The 24,643-nt window shown below is 37.7% G+C and overlaps 2 protein-coding genes across 4 annotated transcripts in view; both read right to left on the reverse strand.

Annotated features, from left to right (window-relative positions):
• si:ch73-168d20.1 (NACHT, LRR and PYD domains-containing protein 12) overlaps positions 1-12,933 on the reverse strand; it is a 29,149-nt gene extending 16,216 nt beyond the window's left edge. Inside the window, 6 exon segments of the mRNA XM_058762567.1 lie at positions 5,053-5,119; positions 5,268-5,390; positions 6,556-6,663; positions 8,214-8,321; positions 8,983-9,025; positions 12,643-12,933. Coding sequence (XP_058618550.1) covers positions 5,053-5,119; positions 5,268-5,390; positions 6,556-6,663; positions 8,214-8,321; positions 8,983-9,025; positions 12,643-12,739 — 546 coding nt within the window. The 5' untranslated portion in view covers positions 12,740-12,933.
• Positions 12,934-22,754: 9,821 nt separating this feature from the next.
• Positions 22,755-24,643, reverse strand: part of LOC131531656 (zinc finger protein basonuclin-2) — a 15,385-nt gene continuing 13,496 nt past the window's right edge. For all 3 annotated transcript variants that reach the window (XM_058762587.1, XM_058762585.1, XM_058762586.1), the window contains one exon: positions 22,755-24,365. In XM_058762587.1, coding sequence (XP_058618570.1) covers positions 23,196-24,365 — 1,170 coding nt within the window. In that variant the 3' untranslated portion in view covers positions 22,755-23,195. The remainder of the gene's footprint in view (positions 24,366-24,643) is intronic.

The following is a 24,643-nucleotide window of genomic DNA, read 5'->3' on the forward strand; positions in this document are numbered from 1 at the left end:
CTTTGTTTGGATTTTGGATTTTAATAAGTTTCAGTAAACTGCACATGGGTTAATCCACAACTTGCCTTCAGTGGACAAAATCGTTACAGGTTGTGACTGGGCAGGGGGGAATAGAGGGGTTAATTTGTGGGCGTGACATGGTGGACTGTGTTACTGACCTGCAGATCACGCATGACATATTTCTGCAGCTTAGGAACACTCTGCTATGAAAATCAGGGACATTGGTTTATTTTAGAGACCCATACTGCGGATTTTGCAGAGAAGAACTTGTGGTAAGTGTAGAAGTGCCCTCCTCCATAGGACAATGCAAGTTTAAGCTGGTCGCACACTAGATAATTTTCAAATCTTACCCGAAGCCTTATAAAATAATCGAGCCGCGAATCGGGCCACACTTCTCGATCGCTCGGGGTGCAAATCGGTCTTAAAATCGGTCTTAAAATCCTATAGTGTGTGGCCAGCTTTTACTATTAGCACCAAATAATTATTTAGGTTGTACTGCCTATGGGGGAAGGCTGAACAGGTTATTTCAGTAACGCAATGGAAAACTCAGGACAAGACAACAAACGTGATGCATGTGGGTTTTGGATTTCTAATGTAACTGACAAATCTCTGCAGTCTATTTGGCGGATGGATTCAGACACGGTCTATGTCTGCACCTGCCAGGATTTTTGTTCTGATGCTGTGAGCCACCAGGCTTAATAATGTCTACTTCAATAGGGGGAATTGTTGGCACAGCCGAATGATAGGAGGATGGTTGGAAGTCTCGCCAGTGGAGGCAAGGGTAAGCCTAGACGTCTTTGTGAGCGTTTGGCTGACCGAGCAGAGCGACGAAGAAAAATCAGGCACGTCGTTGGACGGGAAAAGTTAAATCTGTGACATACTGTCAAAGGAAGCAAACCAAATGCTGGAAAACTGTCAAGGAATATAGGTAAGTCTGTTGTGTCTGCTGTGTATATAGGCAAGGCAAGTTTGTTTATATCTATAGCTAAAAACGGACACCCCTTGCTTTGTGTGAACCCTTGGTATTTCTAATTGAATCGATCCTAATGATCTGAGTGGTCTGTTAGGTTTAAAGGTGCCATAGAATGCATTGATACAATATTTTAAATTGTTCTCTGATATCTACATAGAAGGTATGTGGCTAAGGTAAGGGCAAAAAATCTCCAGAAACGGTTTTACTTATCCATTTAAAACCCTCGGATTTGTCCCTAGAATGAAATGGTCTGTTATTACCTTATCTGGAAAGGTCATGAATAATAATGTTGAGCTCTGCTCTGATTGGATGTTTCACAGTGCGGCACAATGTTGAGCTCTGCTCTGATTGGCTGTTTCACAGTGCGGCTCATTTCAGTAGCTCACACAGCAGGAAGGAAACACAGGGAAAATATATATTTCAATACTTTTTATACTGTAAATAAAATGCGGGCATCAGGGAACCGCTATTAATATGCGGGGCATTGAAACTGCTTGTCAGTGGTGCTCAGGATCTGTAAATCATTCGCCATCATCTTCAGTCATCTCTCCATACTCTGTTTATGTGGTACGTGAAATCTTATGTACCTTTAATGTAACAGGCTACCGCTAGCAAGAAGCTAACCATGTCCCTTTAGTGGCTCACGTTATTTTATTAGAACGCGTTATTTGCTTTCCGTGCCTTTCTGAATACAGACACCAACCCATCCCTGCACTTCACATCCCCTGCACAGCCTGGAACATAACATTTATTTCTATGATCTGCCATTTTAGCTGCTGTCCTCGCTTGTTTCTTCACAATACCTGCAGAACTTCTGATGATTCGGCTGTGCAGGTTCGGCTGGCGGCTGGCATAGAACATGGGCGGGTATATGAAAATGTTGGGGGCATAACTATTAGTGATCCCGACTGTAACGTCACAGTCAGTGTTATGTTCTGATTCGTCTGTTTTTCAGTGGTCTTATGCATTCACGAGATTTACATAAGAAGGAGGAAACAATGGTGTTTGAGGCTCACGGTATGTCATTTCCATGTACAGAACTGTTATTATTCAACTATGCCAAGGTAAATACAGTTTTCCATTCTATGGCACCTTTAAACCAGGTCCTAGGCTACTGAGTAATTTATAACCGAGTAAAAGTACTTTAAAATCACTCCTAAATATAACTGGAAGCCAGTGTTAGGACATGAGGACTGGTGTGATATGCTCAGATTTTCTGGTTCTAGTCAGAATCCTGGCAGCAGTGTTCTGGATGAGCTGCAGCTGTCTAATGGTCTTCTTTGGAAGGCCGGTGAGGAGACCATTACAATAATCCACCCTGCTGGTGATAAAGGCATGAACAAGTTTCTCCAAGTCTTGACTGGAAACAAAACATCTAATTCTTGCAGTGTTTTTGAGATGATAGTATGCTGATTTAGTTACTGCTTTGACATGACTACTAAAACTAAGGTCTGTCTCCAGAATCACCCCAAGATTTTTGACTTGATTTTTAGTTGTTTGACCCGTAGAGTCAAGGTATGCATTCACCTTGATAACTTCATCTTTGTTTCCAAATGCAATGACTTCAGTTTTCTCCTTGTTTAACTGAAGAAAGTTTTGGCACATACAACAGTTTATTTCATCAATGCATTGGCAGAGGGAGTCAATGGGGCTGTAGTCATTGGAGATAAGGCTAGATAAATCTGGGTATCATCAGCATAGCTGTGATAGGCAATTTGGTTCTTTCTCATTATTTGACTTAGTGGAAGCATATACAGGCTAAACAAGAGCGGTGCAAGAATTGAGCCTTGTGGGACTCTGTCATGGATGTCCACTTAGACTTATGCTCTCCTATACTCACATAATAACCTCTCCCTTCTAAATATGACCTGAACCATTTGAGGACCACCCCAGAAAGCCTGACCCAGTTTTCCAGTCTCTCTAGAAGTATGTTATGATCGACAGTGTCAAACACAGCACTGAGATCTAGTAGTACCAGAATCAGAATTTAAGCAAATATCATTTATTATCTTCATGAGCGCTGTCTCTGTGCTGTAATGCAATCGGAAACCAGATATACCAATATATACCTCTTACCTTGTTAATTGAGTTGATTACTGAATATGAATAATAACTGAATAATACTGATTTTGTGGTGGTAATTTCCATAAATTTGTGACAAATTTGCGATTTTTTTTTTTTTTTTTTTTTAAATTATGATATCACATTTACCAGATTAACTCAAGTGAAGTCACCTTTATTTATATAGTGCTTTTAACAATACAGATTGTGTCAAAGCAGCTTTACAGTATCAAATAGGAAAATAGTGTGTCGGTAGTGCAGAAGGACAATAGTAAACACTCAATTTTCAGTTGAAGGTATTTCATTACTGAATTCAGTGATGTCATCATCCAGCTCAGTACAGTTCTAATAGTATTTGTGCAATCATGTAGACGATATCGCTGGAAATTAAGTGTCCCCATAGGGCTGCATGATTAATCGCATGCGATTTTGAACCAGCTGGATTTTATTAAACGTGCAGATTATGTATTGTGTTAGATGCACAATATTCACAAATAACAAACAAAATGCATAAAGCTGGTTTATTTTGGTCTCTTAGTCAATTCTGAAACATTTTAACTTTTAAAACAACCTTACACTGTAAAAAGTGATAAGTTGACTTAACTTAAAAAAATTGAGTAAACCTGTTGCCTTAAAATTATTAAGTAAATAATCATTTTTTTAAAAAAGTTAAGTGAACTTGACAATTCACTTCACTTATTTTTTTAAATTATCATTTACTTAAAAATTTTAAGGCAACAGGTTTCCTCAATTTTTTTAAGTTAAGTCAACTTATCACTTTTTACAGTGTAGGACCCTTTTTCCACCTTTCCTATGTAAACATTAACAAATAAGTATTGTAGCTGTACATACTGCTTGTAAATCCAATTCATACATTTGGTATGGTCTCTTAATAAATTCTGATATATTGATATATTATATATTGATATATAAAAAATAGAAAGGGAAAAAATTAAATAATTAAACAACACTGAATCGTTCAGCGTTGGTATTGTATCAGACTTTACTGATCAGTGTGCACTTAATGCACTTAACATTATATGAAATTCAAGTTCAAATGGAGTTAACAAAATTTTTGACCAGCGAATGACGGAGATGGAGTGTCATTAGACATTATTAACTGTTATCTGAGGCAGTAAGTGCATCGCAACATATGCTTTCATCAACTTTTACAGGTTATATGACGTTTATTGTAGCTATATGGGTGCTTAGTTTTTCTTGTTGTTTAATACACTTGGCCAAAATCTCAAATTAAGCGCTTATGCACATGATATTTAAAACGTACATTGTATATTGGCTAGACTGCAAATAACCTACTTCTTCTCCGCTCTTCAAGCACACAAAAACATAGCCTTTACAGACGTAATGTTTGAGTAAAGAAAACGCTGTACTATTCAAACATCAGTTATTTATTTACCCTTCCACTGCGAAAAAGCCGAGATCTGTCTCCTCCAGGCTGTGCGCGGCGCGTCAATCTGAATGGAGGCGGGTGAAGTTACGAGGTTTCGCTGAGAGCTTGATGATTGAAAGGGTCAAATAAAATCATTCAATCAATCCAATGGCGTTACGAAGTTTTACACGTGAACAACATCTGAATCCACGTAACGTAAAATAATTAATTTAGATGATTATAATTTTATGTTATGTGAGGTCTTTTATTTATTTTTTTGCGATTATTTTGCGGTTAAATGCCGAATTATGCAGGATCACAAAAAAATGCGACATTTTGCTTATTTTGCATTGTATTCAGCGAACGCGGAATCGCGAAGGGACTGCACAAGGCCATCGGTACTGACAAGATTTATGCTTTAAGTTTGAACATAAATCTTGTACATTATTACAGTTATTATTATTGTGCATTAACAGCTGTCAAACATGTTGATACACAAATGAGTGGTCTGAACTTATTTACCCAGTGCATTTTATTTCGATGCACACATGCACACCACTTATGTGCATCCCTGATTATAGATTATAGAATTCCTCTAGTTTATGACCAAAAACTTAATAAAACTCACCCTGAAGACGGCATCTGGCAGCATCTTGCCATTCAAAGACTTTGATCCTTCATGTTTGTTACTGTAGCTGAACATGCAAATAGTTATTCAGTGACAGTAAATACATGCATGATTGTGTTCATTCCTCAATATCAAACACAGTACAAAATTTTGCCCAATTATACAATAGGATAAAGCTGATAATTAATGTGCTTCATCCATGAGCCGTTCCTAACCTCCGTTTAGCAGAAGAGTCTCCCGAACTGAAATTAGTTGGAGGATCCATTGACGCGTCGCTCCTCATGGACACACAGCTGGACTCTGGAGCAAGAGACACGGGTCTCATGTTTGAAATTTTCCTACAAGAGAAGTCATGAGGAGAGATGGCAGATTTATAATCTGAGCAAATGCCATGAGGTGAATGACAGTGCTGTTGTCTCTGTTGCAAAGCTGCAATTAATAAAACAAATGAACGTTGCTGCATCTCATTTGAAGTATTTATGCCATTACTTTATCATGATGTTCTTTTAGATCTTTTGATGTTGTATTGCATGGGATCTTTCTCATTTGTAAGTCACTTCTATATGAAAGTACCTGTGTGACTGACTGAATGTAAGCAAATGTTACTGTCATAAGGGGGTTTTGTACGACTAGTCATTTCTGCTAGTTGACTACTTACCAAGTTAATTTTTGTTAAGGTATTTGTGGTAAGAAATGAGAGTAGAAAAAAGTTCTGGAAGAAACTTTTCACCATACAAATATAGCACAAGTGTTTCGTTTTGACGTTTCATATATATACAGTGTCGCCCACTAATATTGGCACCCTTGGTAAATATGAGCAAAGGTGGCTGTGAAAATAAATCTGCATTGTTTATCCTTTTGTTCTTTCATTCAAAAAATTTACAAAATTCTAACCTATCATTGAAGTAAAACAATTGGAAGTTGAAAGAACTGAAATGCTGTCTCTAGTTCACGTTAGCCATAATTATTGGCACCCAATTATTGCAACGTCCTTTCCCAAAATAACAGCTCTGAGTTTTCTCCTATAATGCCTGAAGAGTTTGGAGAACACCTGATAAGAGATCAGAGACCATTCCTTCATCCAGAATCACTCCAGATCCTTCAGATTCACAGCTTCTTCTCTTCAGTTCAGCTACTCATTTTCTATAGGGTTCAGGACAGGTCAGAGGACTGAGGCCCAATCCCAATTCTATTTTATACCCCTTCCCCTTCCCCTTCCCCTTCCCCTACCCCTCCCCTTTCCCTTGTCCCTTGAAACAGAGTGTCAAGGGGTCAGGGTGAATATATTCCCCTAAGAATTGGGACACCATTACTATACTGTCACAAGTCATCATTCGTCGTCTAGCTACTACAATACACACATCTATACTGGTGTGCATTAGAGACTTTAATTACCGTTCTATATTAATGCGGTGCTTACTGACACATACACACACACACACACACATCGGAGATCGCGCAGCTCACATCATGGATGGTTTGTAAGCAGAAGCCATTCCTCACCTCCGTTTAGCAGAAGAGTCTCCTGAACTGAAATTAGTTGGAGGATCCATTGACACGTCGCTCCTCACAGACACACAGCTGGACTCTGGAGCAGGAGACACGGATCTCCTTTAAGAAAACATCCAGACAAACAACAGCAGTTGAACTTTAATATGCACTTTGTTTTAATTATAATTATTTTCAATTCATTAAAATATTTCATTTAATTCTTTCATCAAAATATATTTGGTAAATATTGGCCAAAATTTGTAAGGGGAGATGGGAAAAATTATGAAATTATAATAAGTTTTCTTAGATTCATCCAGCGAAACTACAGTACAATGTCTCCAAATCTGCTGGCATAAAAAAAATATGTATCATACGTCGTCTAGCTACAATACACACACTTATACTGGTGTGCATTAGAGACTTTAATTACCATTCTATATCAATGCGCTGCTTACTGACACACACACATAAGAGATCGCACAGCTCACATCCAAGAGCAAATAAACTTGTCAACGCTGCCCACAACTTTTATTAATAACAGTTTAAATACTGAATCGCTACATTATATTTTACAGCAACAACAGGATACAAATCGCTGTTTTTGACGTTAAAAAAAACGTTAAACTCACTCATTGTAAAGAGAGATGCACAGACGCACGTTTACTTCTCTCTCTCAATATTTGAGAAAAAGGTTTAGCAATTTCTAATTATTGGGGGAACTAGCCACTCAATGTCCATGGTGGTTATCGCCCTGATCAGACATGTAAATCTATTGTGGCACTCAGGGCCAGATTTACCTCTTTTCGTGACATAGGCAAAACAAATTTTTGGGCCCCCCTTCCCTATTAATATAATAGGCCTAATATTACCACCCAAGCAAACAAAATATTTCTTAATCATTGGAAACCGTTACAGTGTTTTCTATCGCAATAAGCACTTGCGTTCAGCCAATAAAAATCAAATGTAGTTCTTAATTTGTTTGAGAACTGAGAAAAACCATTCCATTAATAGGCACGGCGTCGTGGCCACATTACCACTTCGGGAGTGCATTATTTCTCTAATAATTTTAACGGCCTAGTGTCACAATCACACATCAATTGTTCAGATGATTTGTTTCAAGACATTTGTCATGTTTCCGTCCTGAAATCTCTGAATGAATTTCTGAAAGGGGAAGGGCTAAGGGGTAGAAATGGGATTGGGCCTGAGACAGCCATGGCAGAAGCTTCATTTGGGTTGGGGATACACATTTTTGGCAGGGTTCCCCTGGTAAAATTCGCATTACAGGGGCTAAATATCACATTATTGGGGTCGCTTCAACCCGCGGACATGAAAAACAATGTATTCTCGTAAACAAAGTATTCTCGTCACTTCATAACAGTCAGACTGAACCACTGATGGCAGATGGAGTATTCTGACGATGCCTTTCATACTTTTCTGGGCCTTGACAGTGTTATTTACTTGGCAGTCAGTGGGACAGTCACAAGCCTCCCGGTTTTCATCCAAAATATCTTAAATTGTGTTCCGAAGACGAACAAAGCTTATACTGGTTTCGAACAACATGGGGGTAAGTGATTAATGACAAAATTTTCATTTTGAGTAACCCTTTAACTACTCAACTATGTAATGCGAGTTCATTACACTATGGTTTGTAAGCAGAAGCTATTCCTCACCTCCGTTTAGCAGGAGAGTCTCCTGAACTGAAATTAGTTGGAGGATCCATTGACACGTCGCTCCTCACAGACACACAGCTGGACTCTGGAGCAGGAGACACGGATCTCCTTTAAGAAAACATCCAGACAAAGAACAGCCGTTGAACTTTAATATGCACTTTGATTTAATTATAATTATTTTCAAAAAATTCAAAAAATTAACTTGGCATTCATAATTTTGAAGTATTTCATAAAAATAATATTAGATGGTACTAGATACCTGAAACATAACAAACTGGCTTGGATGTGATGGTCCAGAGGTAATGAAATATTCAGCTGAGAGATATGATTTTTGTTTTATTTTTAAACTGATGGGAAAAGTAACAAAAACTGACCAAAGCACATCAAAATAAAAATGTATTGATTGTAGACAGCTTTGTTTACTATGAAGCAATCTAGTTTTGCTCTGGCACACACTCATGTCCAGCACAGACACTGTAATGTTCATATAAATGATTATTTGAAAATTAATACAATATTAAAGTTGATGTTAGCCATCCCAGAACTTCTACCAACAGCCACTGAAATATCTGCCTCTGCTTTATAAAGTCATGAACTCACACAGATGATGGAGAAGAATCATTTACAGCACCTTACTATCTTGTTTCGACAGTAAAGTTATTCATGCTGTTAATAGCAAACGTAAGTTTAAAGTCAGAGCATAAATACTAATTGATCATGTATAGCTACTGTAGGCATTCATTTATCATGTTGTTTTTTTTGTTCTCACCTCATTCTGGAGTCCATGGCATCATCTAGACCGCTCTGCACACCTGTGAACAAACTGTCAATGAATACTAGCTCATGTGAGTTATGTGTGTGATCTAGAAATTATGCACAAACAAAAAATAAGTCTGTTTGACAGGCATAATATTCAAAATAAAAGTGAGTTTCCAACATCGAAGCCTGTTACCAGCTGAAGTGCCCTTGATGGTCACCAGAGGGCACTCCACCCCAGACCACAATTTCCCATAATCCTTTGCCTGGTCTCATCAGAACTGGTCATCAGTTCACTGCTGTCTGTCATTAGGAGAACCATAAGAATGGCACACAAACACAGACACATTGTGAAGTATTGTTTTGCACTGCGGACTCTACCAAGCGTTTTGCCTTGCCTTGCCTTGCTGTTTAATCTTGGACTGTTAACCTGGTTTTCTATGATTGTTTGCTGCCTGTCCTGACCTTTGCCTGTTTAGTGGATTACCCTTCTGTTTTGCCTCGGATGCTGTTGTTTGCTGGTGTTTTTGACCCGGCCTGTGGTGACTACGCCTGCAGATGGATCCAGATTAACCATGTTGGTTCCACAAAGAACCTTCAGTGATCAGTTCTTAAAAGAACAATGTTTTTCTTAGCATTAACAACCAACAGATGCCGATGAAGCAGTTTCATTTTTCAGTGTAGTTCCTCTACAGCTTAATGGAGCCTGGCAATAACAAAACAGCGCCGACTCACCAGTCATATGTTGGGTAAATTATGGCTACATCAGCAGATTCAGTTCCCAAATATAATGATTTGGTTCGCTTATATTTGCCGTGGCCAGATGAGGCTATATTAAAAATGTGATAAATATGCTACCATGTTATTTTAAGGCAAGTTGAGTTTGCCAAGAAAATGACATTCTTATAATCTGATGGTCAGTTATTTCTATCTTTTGCTGCAGTGTGTCAGTAGGAAATGTCAATTTACATTTCCAAACATTCATTTTGCCATTAATTGTAATAATCCAGTGAGATTTTTGAGATCTGATCTGATCATCATCAGTCTGTCTGGAATGACATGAAGAAACAAAACAAACTGAGACAGACTAAATCCAGAAGAACTGTGTCTTCAAGATGCTTCAAGAAAGCTACCTGAAAAGCTCCTGAGAGACTCTGCTCAAGTGCACCGAGGGCAAAAGCTGCTTTAAACACAAAGGATGCTCACAACAAATGTTGATTTAATTTAGTTAATAGAAGTTAGTTGATGAAGAAATCTATTTATGACATTATTAAAAGGAAAGGAAAGGGAATGGTATTTGGGCAGTCCGGTCCTGTTTGCCATATTTGGGCCTCAATTAAACCTTAGCATTGCCGCATGTAAGCCAACCAAATAAACCAAAACTGGCCCTAATGAGGGTCACAGTTGATTTTTATTTCCCCACATGGTGGCATTTTGGCAGTGTTCCACAAGCAGGCCACTGCACAGCCACATTTGAGCTAATAATGAATCAAATATACCATAAATATACATTATTTGGGCCACACTAAGCCTTAAGTGAGTTATGCATCAACAATACTCAACATATTGTAAAGAGAAATTTAAAAATGTCCTCCCTAAATGTTCAAATAAATTCCATAAATGTGTCCTACTTGGTAAAAACATCCTGACCCAGGTTTTGCACAAGCAGCAATTCAAATGTTACAGATAAATATTCAAACACACATTCCAAAACTTTAAAAAAGTCCTAAACAAGTTTGAACCTAAATGCTTCTCACTCAGACTGTGTTAAAGAGCGCACGATGAAGATGAAAGGTTACATATCATAAGTCTTTAATCCAACAAGGGTAAATCCAAACACAATGTAACACAGCAACATTTAAGATATGCAGACGTAAGACCAGACAAACTCACAGTGAACATACAGGAACTTAAGTATTCAGACCAAACAAGGATAATTAACTAGACACACCTGAACAGAATAATACAATCAACACAACAAGGGAAACGGTGCAAAAGCAAAACAAAGTCCAAATGAACAGAAACCTTGACAGTAAGAGCTATCATTATAGTGCACTTCTGTTTTATGCTGCACAATATAAAACACATTAAAAAAAAAATCTGCACACATATAAAAAACTGCCATTTAAATATGTTTCAAAAAATAAATTGCTGGGTATGTAGCCATCTCAAGACTCATATCCAGATCATCCTGAATCAGTTAACTGTGTTGCATCCTACTAAAATTAGCCAAATTCTGACTTCCACTTCAATTAGCCAGTGCCAAGTGCAACACCCAAACCAGAAGTGGCTCTCATCTGTTTTATATTATATGGGGTATATTTGCCATATCAAATGTGGGACAAGTTAAGCTTATACACTGATTAGCCAATGCTGACTGTGCCGTATATTTGCCAAAAGTGGCCCAAATTGTTATAATTTGGGCAATATTTGTCATTTTATATGCGGGCCACTTTAGACTCACAGCCACATTAGCCAGTGCTCACTGTGCCATATCTTTGCCAAAACTGGCCCAGATACGTTTTAATATACCTGGGCCACATTTTCTGAAACATATGTGGACCACATTTGCTTTACACCCTGATTAGCCTTCGTCGATTGTGCCACATTTTTGCCAAAGGTGGACCACGTTTGGTTGGCACTATTTGGGCCATATTCACTATTTACCACATGGGCCACTTTAGGGTCACATTCAGATTACACATTGCTGTGAACACCACATCTTTGCCTACAGAGGCCCACATGTGATTATGATACATTTGGGCCATTTTTGCTATTTTACATGTGGGCCACTTTGTACGGGCCATAAGAAGGCCAGCAGTGCCATATCATTATTTTAAGCGGCCCACATCCGCATGCTATCTGGGTAGCTAACTTCAAGAATCCGCTAAAAACACATCTCTTCCATCTTTATTTGACCCTTTAACTCTAGCACTCTCTATTCTAATTATATTCTTAAAAAAAAAAACTTGCTTCTTTTAGACTTGCATTCATTTACTAACTGCTTGTTTTCTTACAAAAAAATAAAAATAAAAATAACACTAGCTTTTCTAATCTTTTTGTATTCTATTTATTTGTTGTCTTTTAATTTATTATACAATTAACAAAAGCAAAAAAAAGCCTGTAACACTAGCTTGCTCTGTTCTTTTTCTGTTTTCTTTTTATTTATTATAGAATTATAAAAATAAATAAAAAACCTTACATGTACTGTGTTAAGCTAACTGAGACTTGTCATAGCACTTGCATATCATTGTTCTTTTGTTGGTTTTGATTGCTTCTATTGTCCTCATTTGTAAGTCGCTTTGAATAAAAGCATCTGCTAAATGACTGAATGTAAATGTAAACTGATATTTCCTACTCACACACTACAGCAAAAGATAGAAATAGGCTAACTGACTTAAAACCATTTTTTGTTAGTGAAAATAATAGTGGCCTAAGAATTTTGCACAGTACTGTATATATGTAAACATTAAATGCAAATAAGTGAACTGAGAAAAATGGATTTAAGCCACGCACTTCCTTCTTCGTTTGTGCTTTAATTCGGTTTATTCTGTTTTCGAGGGCCGTCACGAGAGAATAAGCGAATTCGTATTAGGCTATAGCAAATAAATGTAACTCTGCATTAATTTTCCTTGTTCTGTATTAAATGAAAAGTGAAGTTCGTGACACTCACTCGGTTTCTCTCTCTCGGAGTTGTTTATATTCCTCACATTCCTGGATCCTGGTGACTTAGTTTCGCTTTCACTTCTTTCAAGGAAAGAAACAAACATCTGGTGCCATCTGAATTCGTGGATGTTGTGGGGTTGACGTACGTATTCAAAAAGAAGAATAAGAAACAGGAGCGTCTATGATCTTTTGCACACAAAAAAAAAAGCGTTTATATCCAGTTTACAACCTCGCGCGCACAGAGGCCGGTTCTGTGACTCACCGCACTTACGAGAATCAAGTCATATGCTGCATTACGTGACCGCGGTCAAGCCAGCCGCAGTTCAGAAAACACGGTCAAGCCAGCCGCGATTGGAATTATGGTGCGCGCATATTACTATGATTATGGTAATTGCAGGACTAACACAGAGGGAACGCGCTTTCAGAGCGCTTTTCATTCTAGACACCCAGAATTGAGATATATAATGACATTTTTCGGGATTTTTTTGTTTTTTGTACATCTGCTTTAATATTCGTGTTTTTATTGGTCTGTTTGATGTTTCTGTTTTAAGCCTACTATATTCTTCTACCTTTCAAATCATTGCAAGATTCGTATAAAAGGAGATATGGGACATTAATCGATTTGGAGGGGTATTAAGACCCCGTTTCTAATAAGTAGAAGAAATGAACGGTCAGTTCGTATAGAGGACATCCCACACTATATGCACACCTCATATGAAACCATTTTACTGCAGCGTTTTTGATATATGGGACATTATTTCATTTTAGAGAGCTATAAAGACCCCATTTCTAATAAGTAGAAGAAATGAATAGTCCATTCTTATAGGGGACGTCCAATACTATATGCACACCTGATATGAAACCATTTTACTGCAGCTTTTTCAAGATAAGGTACATTATTACATTTTAGAGAGCTATAAAGACCCCATTTCTAATAAGTAGAAGAAATGATTGGTTAGTTCTTATATGGGACGTCTGATACTACATGCACACCTGATATGAGACCATTTTACTGCAGCTTTTTCAAGAAATGGTACATTATTCGAATTAGGGGGGTATTAAGACCCCATTTCTAATAAGTAGAAGAAATTAACGGTCAGTTCTTATAGAGGACATCCCATACTATATGCACACTTCATAAGAAAACATTTTACTGCAGCTTTTTCAAGAAATGGTACATTATTCGAATTAGGGGGGTATTAAGACCCCATTTCTAATAAGTAGAAGAAATTAACGGTCAGTTCTTATAGAGGACATCCCATACTATATGCACACTTCATATGAAACCATTTTACTGCAGTGTTTTCAAGATAAGGTACATTATTACATTTTAGAGAGCTATAAAGACCCCATTTCAAATAAGTACAAAAAATGAATGGTTAGTTCTTATATGGGACGTCCCATACTATATGCACACCTGATATGAGACCATTTTACTGCAGCTTTTTCAAGATAAGGTACATTATTACATTTTAGAGAGCTATAAAGACCCCATTTCTAATAAGTAGAAGAAATGAATGGTCAGTTCTTATATGGGACGTCCCACACTATATGCACACCTCATATGAAACCATTTTACTGCAGCATTTTTGAGATGTGGGACATTACATTTTAGAGGGCTATAAAGACCCCATTTCTAATAAGTAGAAGAAATACATTTTCAGTTCTTATAGAGGACATCCCATACTATATGCATGCCTCATATGAAACCACTTTACTGCAGCGTTCACGAGATATGGGACATTATTCAATTTAGAGGGCTATCGGAAATGTCCTATTTCCCACTTATGAAGTCGTAATTACGAGCTTGTCGTATTCAAGTGCTTTAATGTCGGAAAGGATCAAATGTAGCATCCCATTGGTTGACAATAATATAATCATTCACCGCGCTACACATGCAGTTTGCTGACAATTCGAGATGGGACAATTCTGGAATTTCGGCCAAATACATGCTCATTTCACTGCTAATAAAACATACAATATGCTTCGAATGATCGCTCATATCTAGTCTACAAATACAATACTTTAGCGACCAGACAAAGGGATGGTTGTTGTGAGAACAGCATTGACAGCAGCAATGTTCCCTCCACCATGTTTAAAGTTTATGACCCGCCCAACTCGGAAACTCGGGTATCAAAATTATTTCTGAATTTCCCAGTAGTAAATACGACTTGAGAGGCCATTCACGTCCAATTTCCGATTAGGAAACTCGAATTTACTATTGTTCCGATAGCACGTGAAGGCAGCAATAATCACAATCAAACATTGCCTACTTGTCTTATTTTTAAACTTAATGTATTATTACATTTTTTATTCTACAATGTTGCCCTTTCTTTTCCTACACGGGGATTCTGCAATACTGGAGCAGGTAGTTTACACTCCTGTTGTTCCTGATGCGTCCAGTCGAAGGAGGAAACATGGCGATTTGTGTGTGTGTGTGTGTGTGTACCTGTTTTTCTATTCAGGTGGGAACTTGAATACACACAGACTCATGGGGACTCATGTCTCCTAAATTGAGGTCTCCACGGGTAAACAAGCTAATAAATCACACAGAATGAAGTTTTTTGAAAATCTAAAAATGCCTGTAGTCTCCTGTAAGGGGTAGGTTTAGGTGCAGGGTTGGTGTAGGACAATAGAATATACGATCTGTACAGTAGAGAAACCATTACGCCTATGGAGAGTCCCCACAAGGACAGCAAACCAGACGTGTGTGTGTGTGTGTGTGTAAATTTAAATATAAACATTACATTAATATATCAGATGATCTGCACTACGGATTAAATATCTGTAGATATTCACTGTTGGTCTACATATAGCCTACATGAGACAACTGAATTGCAATTGAATTAGTGTTTTTGAAAAATAAATAATAGACATTTATTAACATTACATTAGCGAATTTATAATTAATAATAGGGCCTAATGGTCAAGTCAAGTCACCTTTATTTATATAGCACTTTTAACAATACAGATTGTGTCAAAGCAACTTTCCAATATCAAAATAGGAAAATAGTGTCAATAATGTAAAATGACAAGATTAAACACTCAATTTTCAGTTAGAGCCATTTCTTTATTGAATTCAATGATGTCATCGTCCAGCTCAGTTCAGTTTAAATAGTATCTGTGCAATCAAGTCGACGATATCGCTGGAAATTAAGTGTCCCCAACTGAGCAAGCCAGAGGCGACAGCGGCAAGGAACCAAAACTCCCTCTGTGACAGAATGGAGAAAAAAACCTTTGGAGAAACCAGGCTCAGTTGGGGGTCAGTTCTCCTCTGACCAGACCAAACCCGCAGTTCAATTCCAACCCCAGCCATGTCAGATTGTGCAGAGGACTCATCTGGTTCCCGAGGTCTTGTCCCGATGGCTGTCTAGGTGACGAGGTCTTCACTGGGGATCTGTCTCTGGGGCTCATCTAGGTGTCCTGATCTCCGCTGATGTTCAGGGCTGTAGAGGTCGTCTCTAGGTGTTGATCCACCATCTGATCTGGATATGGACTGGATCGGGTGGCTACAGTGACCCTGGAATAAGAAAGAAACAGACTAATATTAGTGTAGATGCCATTCTTCTTATGATGTAACAAGTACATCGGGTGTTATGGGAAGTGTTCCCGGTTCCGGTTGATCTAATTAATGCATTCTTTGCATAATGCATTCTATTAAATAATTATCAATAATATTATTATTACTAAATGCATATTTTGAACAAAATTGCAATTATTTTAATTGTAATGGCAACTTGTGATATTTCACTGTAATTAAATTATGTCCTGTGTAATATTCAGTCAAGAAGACAAGAATTCCTCTAGTTTTTGAGCAAACACTCAATAAAACTCACCCTGAAGACAGCATCTGGCAGCATCTCACCATGCAAGGATGTTGATCCCTCCTGTTCTTTACTGTAGCTGAACATGCAAATATTTACTCAGTGACAGTAAATACACTCATGATTGTGTCCATTCCTCAATATCAAGTGCAGTACCAAATACTGACCAGTTAACCAATAGGATAAAGCTGATAACGAAAGCTTTTACGGGTTTGGAACGACATGGGGGTAAGTGATTAATGACAAAATTTTCATTTTGGGTTGGAGTATCGCTTTAATGTGCTTCATCCACGAGACTTTCCTCACCTCTGTTTAGCAGAAGAGACTTCTGAACAATGTATTTGGAGGATCCATTGACCCGTCGCTCCTCGCGGACACACAGCTGAACTCAGGAGGAAGAGACATGGATCTTCTTCTGAAAACATCCGGAACAACAGCAGTTAAATACTGCATAAATGTAAAGATCTCTCTTCAGACCCTCAGATTTATATGATATATCACGATGTGGTTTAAAATCATCCTTCTGTTAGAACATTCTGTTAACACACCGGATGCAACTTAGAAAAGTGTATTTTAATTAAGAGCAATGTGTCTCAAAAGGAACCTCAAGATGACTCAAAATGATAGATAGATAGATAGATAGATAGATAGATTGGGCAAAATTTGACATTATGGCAGGTTTTGTTAGATTCACCCAAACCAAAATGTCTCTAAATCTGCATAAAAAACTTTGCATTCATAATTTGTATTTCAGAATAATGTTATTTGATAGATACCAGACACATAACAAACTTGGATGTGGCTTGGATGTGATGGTCCGGAGGTACTGAAATACTCAGCTGGGAGATATGATATTTGCTTTATTTTAAATGAATGGGAAAAGTAAATATAAAATGACTAAACATATCAAAAATGAAAATGTAGTGAGTGTAGGCAGCTTTGTTTAGTATGAAGCAATCTAGTTTTGCTCTAACACACACATGTCCAGCACAGACACTAATATAAATGACCATTTGGAAATTAATTCATGTATAATATAAAAGTTAATGTTTGCTGTTCCAGAACGTCTGCCAATCCGCCACTGAAATATCTGTTTCTGCTTTATAAAGTCATGAACTCACACAGATGATGGAGAAGAATCACTTCCAGCATCTTTAACATCTTGATTCGATAGTAAAGTCATTATGTTAATAGTAAATGTAAGTATAAAGTCAAACTATAAATACTAATTGATCACCATACTGTATTTATCGTGTTTATTTGTATATATGCTTGTTCTCACCTCTGTCTGGAGTCCATGGCATCATCTAGACCGCTCCGCACATCTGTGAACAAACTGTGAATTAATACTAGCTCATGTGAGTTGTGTGTGTGATCATTTCACCAACAAAAAAGGGTATCTGTCATATCTCTATAAGTCCGTTTGACAGATACCCTGCGAAACAAAGGGACTTGTCACAGTGACGCCACTTCAGTTTCACAATTACTCTTCTTCACACCTTCTTTCTTACAACTTCGCCGACATTGGAGCTAATCATCTCTACAGCCTGGCGACAAAAAAACAGCACAGACTCACCAGTCATATGTTGAGTTAATTATGGCTTACATCAGCAGATTCACTTCCGAAATATAATGATTTGGTTCACTTACTTTTGCCATGGCCAGACGAGGCTATATGTCTGTATATGTATATATATATATATTATATTTTTCAAAAATATACGACTACTTGCCAAAACATATATTTTGAAACATATTTTAGCAAAAATATATATACAGTGGAGATCAAAATTAGAGAACAACCTATAATTTACTAAATTGGAGTTGGTCCAGATGAAGGCTAAAGAGACGACCCTATCAGCCACTGCAAGAGAGGTTGGTCACTCCAAATCTGTGATTTCTCAAATATTGTAGCTTTACAGTGACACTAATTCATTCAAGTCCCCCAAAAAGTCTGGTGGTCTACATAAGACAAATGCACGAGAGGACAGGATAATGTGGAGACTCTCAATGGGGAATCGGTTCAGCACTGCAGCTGGAATTGCTTCAGTGCAGAACAATATAAGGATCTGTCTCTGCATGTTTAAGAGAAGTTGGACTGAAAATGCACTCGGCAGCAGTGTTGGGGTAATGCATTACAAGTAACACAAGTTACGTAATCAGATTACTTTTTAATTTAGAAGGAATTATCTTGAGTTACTTTTTTCAAATATGTAACACCAGTTACTGTGTTTCTCATGTATTGACTGACAGCTCTGGTGTTGCCATGTTGAGAGAAATCAGGAGTAAGTGCAGAGCGTTGTGTGTGAACATGATCTTACTGTAGTTCTAGACTAAATATCAACATGTATTTACTCATCTCACCTGCACAAAAACACATTCAGTGTTCCTCAAAATCAATAAAAACAGTCAAATGCAAACTCATAATATTATACAAACCTGCAATAATCAAATGTTAAATAAGACAAATATCATTTACTGTATGTATTTTAATCCCATTTTACTAACCAATGTCTTTGCTACTGACCTTCAATGATCTAATTCACCCATACTAATAAGCAAAAATCACATTCGGTCTGTCATTTTTGTTATTAAATGAATGAACTTTCTTCTCCTGCGTCATATTCCTCATGTGATTAGTTTGAGCTGCGTCCTCTACTGTACAGACGTGAATTTACATTTCCTTCAGCCTGAGGCGGATTCACTTCACTTTTGGTGTGAAAGGGCTTTTACAGCTTTTTATATTAAAATCGAACAAGCAAGCCCTGCCCAGATTTAAAAAGCAACTCAAAAGTAATATAACGCATTACTTTCCATAAAAAGTTACTAAGTAATGCAAGTAATTACTATTTAGGGAGTAACGCAATATTGTAATGCAGTGATGAAGCCTCTCATCAGCAGAAAGAATGAAAAGACTAAGCTCACCTTTCCTGAGGAGCATGGTGTGTGTGTGGAGAGAGGAGAACAGGTCCAAAGTTCACTTCAGAGATGAGAGCAAGTTTAACTTATTTGGTTCCGATGGGAAACATTATGTTCGTTGTCTGAAGCCCAAGTGCATAAAGAATTCAGTGAATTCGGCGGATGAGCCCCGGGGACATATCCCCAGTGAAGACCTCGATTAAAATACAATAAAACTAAAATAAAACAAAATAGCTAAAAACATAATAAAATACCTAACTACATAATACTATTATTGTTAGAAATGACCACAATCTGACATGGCTGGGGTTGGAATTGAACTGCGGGTTTCATCTGGTCAGAGGAGAACTGACCTCCGACTGAGCCTGGTTTCTCCCAAGGTTTTTTTTTCTCCATTCTGTCTCGGAGGGAGTTTTGGTTCCTTGCCGCTGTCGCCTCTGGCTTGCTCAGTTGGGGACACTTAATTTCTAGCGATTATCGCCGATTTGATTGCACAGATACTATTTAAACTAAACTGAGCTAGACAATGACATCTCTGAATTCAATACTGAAATGCCTTTAACTGAAAATTGAGTGTTTAATCTTATCATTATACATTACTGACACTCTGTCCTCCAATTTGATACTGTTAAGTGCTTACACAATCTTTATTGTTAAAAGTGCTATATAAATAAAGGTGACAACTTGAAAGGTGGAGGAGGACGTGTTGTGGTTTGAGGGTAGTTTCAGTCTTCTGCATCAGGGTTTGTCCCTCTTTTACAGCTAATGTTTATCAGACCCTCCTTCAGCAAGAGATGGTTTATGAGGACACTACCTAAGTCCCCGTAATTCAAAAGGCTTAAATGGGAATTTTCACTGCTCTAGCGCTTTTCTTAAAGCCACTTCATTAATTTGTGAAGCTCAATTATCTTTTGCTGCACATCAGAAATATATTCTTTGTTTTTTCTCATTGTGATGATGATTAAGGGAATTTGGGCTTTGTTTTCCCTCCTATTTATATTTCTGTGAAACGGGAAGCCATGGCTGGATAATTTCATGTTCATAATCACCCTGGAGTGCTCAAAATTGTGAATATGAATGGGAATATACTTCAGAGATATTTTACTCATAAGAATTTCTAGGGGTGTCAATAATTGTGTCCAACGTGTATTTGAGAAAAACATTTATTTCATAATGATATTTCCCCCCATTTTAAATTCTTATTATCCAATGAAAGGTTAGATTTTTTAAATAAAAGATCAAAAGGATTAACAATGCAGATTAATTTTCACAGCCTTCTTTGATCATATTTACCAAGGGTGCCGATATTTTTGGCCATAACTGTACATTTATACTCATAATAATCAAAATATTGAGAAAATCACCTTTAAAGTTGTCCAAATGAAGTTCTTAGCAATGCATATTACTAATCAAAAATGAAGTTTTGATATATTTATGGTAGGACATTAACAAAATATCTTCATGGAACATGATCTTTACTTAATATACTAATGATTTTTGGCATAAAAGAAAAATGGATAATTTTGACCCATACAATGTATTTTAGGCTATTGCTACAAATATTCCTGTGCTGCTTATAACTGCTTTTGTGGTCCAGGGTCACAAATGTTTTTTTTTGAAAATCTAAAAATGCAGACAGTCTCCTGTAAGGGGTAGGTTTAGGTGTAGGGTTGGTGTAGGACAATAGCACATACAGTTTGTACAGTATAAAAACCATTACACCTATGGAGAGTCCACGTAAACCACAAATACCAGACTCTGTGTGTGTGTGTGTGTGTGTGTGTGTAGCCTATAATATAGGCACTACATAAATGTATTAAATGCAATTATGTGAACTGAGAAAAATTAATTTAAGTTGTCCACTTTCTTGCTTCATGCTTTCATTTTTATTCTGTTTTCGTGGACTGTCATGAGAGGATAAGTAAGTGGATCGGAATTATAATTAATACATGTAACAGGGTTGCTGCAAGATTTTTAAGCTTAAATTTAAGACTTTTAAAAGACCTTTTTTAAGACCTGCACAAATAAAATTAATACCACATGAGCAGGGTAGGGCAATGTCTATGCTAACCTGTAAAATGACTGTAAAAAGCATGATTTACAGTTCAGATAGAAGTTTTCACAAAAACAAAAAGTTTTATAAAATTATATACTTCACATTTCAGCCTTCAAACCATTTTTTAAGAAAATGGATGAGTCAAAAGTATTAATTATTATATTAATTTAAACAATTATCAATAAATTATTATATTAATTAAATAACATACAAACACATTTTACTGTTTAGATTATAATGAATTATCTTCTTATCGATCCACCAGTTCACATTTACAGCTCTGCGTGTTTGCAGGGTAAAAACATGGGTCGATTTTTGCATTGGTCTGAACAAAAACAACCCAATGTTCCTGCAATACTGGAGGCTGCAGTTCTAGGACTGTATAGGACCCTAATTTTTGAGACAGCACCATCTATTCCAACAGAGGAGACCTGATTCAAACATCAAACAAACAGATGCAAACAAACAGCACATCAGACGTGAAGTGCTGCGGCTAATTAACTGAAGTCTTACACAGACACAAGTCTTCTTTCCAAGAAAACTTCATTTTAAACCAGAATATATTGAATATATTGAAATAAATTATGTTAAATATTTCAAGAGGGTTACCAACGGGTATGTTTAGGGTTAGGAGTTGGATAGGACAATAATTAAGTGCATACAATTAAATAACTACATAATTCCTTAAAAATAATAATATACAGAATTGAATAGCAAGTGCTATAAAATAGTATGAGCCACTAATATTTAGTCATTTAGCAGATGCTTTTATCCAAAGCGACTTATAAACGAGGACAATGCAAGCAACAAAAGAGCAACGATATGCAAGTGCTATAACAAGTCTCATTTAGCTTAACGCAGTACACTTAACAAGAGATTTTTTAAAATTTTTTTATACATTAAATATTCTTATTCAACGTGACAAAAATGACAATACGTGGGCATGTGCATTATGATCTGGTAGGACAACTAAATCCCTCACAATCTTCAAGAACAACTGAAAACTCATCTCTTCTGTGAGCATCTAACTGCCTCCTCATAAAATAAAAAATCCTTCACATTTTCTATTCTCTTATTATCCTTTATCCCTTCCTGTCCTAGCTTTTACTAACGATGATGACTGAAACCTTGTATAACGGGCACTTCTCGTGTTTATTGCCATCTTATGGTGGATCGCTTGTTGTATTCATCAATTGTAAGTTGCTTTGGATAAAAGCGTCTGCCAAATGAATAAATGTAAATGTAAATGTAACAGTAACAGTAGTAACCTTTATTACTGTAAATTTAGCAACATTAAATTTCTGTGCCTACAACATTATGTAAACATATTTAACTATTCTTCAGCATTAACCAATAGTCAGTGCGGCCAAAGTGACATCAGCCAAAAAACAAAGTCATTTGAGGAGCAAATAATTTTATTTTGTTTCAAATGCATTTTTTCCCCCCATAACAACATGCACGGATGAATTCTCACAATAAGATCAGTAACATACACTGTAAAAAATAAAATAAATTTTTTTTTTTCAGATTTTTAAGATAAACAAATATTTACGCTTTACAAGAAAATACTATTTCACTCTTTCCATTTTCACAATTTCACATTCAGCGTGTTACTTATTGATTCTTTTGTCGTTATTTTGAAACTTACCAGCGATTTCTGAGTTAAAACTGTAAATCTTTCACCAGATTCTTTTCAATGTAGAGTCGGTTCTGATATTATGTCGTCACAGTCACAGGTTGCTATGGTGATGACCTCTACAGTCACAGGTTGCTATGGTGATGACCTCTACAATCACACGGCTCCTCTTTGACCTTCAACAGAGGTCGACACCTGCCTTTCCATTCGCCATGCGCTCCTGGAATCTCTTCCACGTGGCCGTTGCTATGGTAACCGTACGCTGTTTTACAAAATTGTTTGTAGTTGTATTGCGCATGTGTGTTGGTCACAGGTGACTGGTTGCCATGGAGACTGTCAATCGGTTGTCTTGGTGACAAGTGAGCATGTTCCTCACTGCGAGTTTCTCGATTAAGTTTCAATGGTGTACTGGACTTCCGCGACTTCTTTTTCGGCGTCACGTCATTTGCATCGCTAAGGCCATTTTGATAGGCCGTACGATGGCCTGTAGCTCCTCCCCCTCCTGGAATCTGATGGTCAGTCAATACAGTGTTGTTGGTCGCCGTGGAAACCAGCAAGGTAGTTTCGCGCAAAACTGTTCGACGTGGTTGAGTGATGAATCTGCGTGTCGCGTGTTCGAGCACGGCGTGCAGTCGCGGATTGGGGTTAGCGCTGTGTCGGTTGCGGCTGCGCAGCGAACTGAACATCATGTTACAGCCGTCAACGGTACAGCGGTGTTTGATCTTCAAGTGCACAGCGTTGAAGTGGATCTTCAGCGTTCCTTTATCGTAAAACGTCTTGGCGCACGCGCTGCAGCTTACGCGAGCTTTACTCGAGGACGAGCTGTTGCAGCATTCGAGCATTTCAGAAGAGTCTGTGATAGGGTCGACTTGATGTTGTTCTTCATTTTGTGGGCGTTTTGCGAAACTCCGTATCAGCGATGTTCTTTCAGCTGTGCCGTCTCTTTTGTTTCTGGGTCTGGTTTCGTCTGCGATGTTCCGTTTGCTGAGCCGCTGTAGTTTTTGCGTCGCCGGATGACGTTCCACGGCCGGCGAAGGTGGAAAGACGGATGGACTGACGTAGTGAAACGGCTGCAGGAACGCTAGACTTCCTCCTGGCAGATTCTCAAAGTGGTGTATTTTATCTCTTAGCTTTAACGCTGGGGTGCGATGGGTTTCTGCGTGGATCTGCTGCTCCTCAGCCATGAGCTCCACGATGGATTTAGTTTCCCCAAAACGCAGAAACTGACGCAAGGTCACGACCTCGTCCTCCGGGCTCATGGTGACCCAGCGATCCAGAACCTTCCCCATGGAGTCCTGCAGGATGAGAGTTAAGGCCCGTTCAGACCAACAGTGCTAACTGTAACCAGTGGTGCCCTATGTCATGACTCCTACAAGTTTTGTCATCTGCCACAATAAAAGCTTGTGTTCTTTAAAATTGGACGGATTCTGAATGGCTGTCAATGTTTTTAGTGTGCATCAGATGAGAAAAAAAATCATTCTGAAAGTGTTTGAGTGTTTGTGCCTGCGTGTGTGGGTGAGAGTGCGAGTTTGTGTAAGTGTTTTCCTGAAACAAAAACAACCACAAGCAAGCA

This window comes from Onychostoma macrolepis, chromosome 23, assembly GCF_012432095.1.
Source record: "Onychostoma macrolepis isolate SWU-2019 chromosome 23, ASM1243209v1, whole genome shotgun sequence".
Lineage (NCBI taxonomy): Eukaryota > Metazoa > Chordata > Actinopteri > Cypriniformes > Cyprinidae > Onychostoma > Onychostoma macrolepis.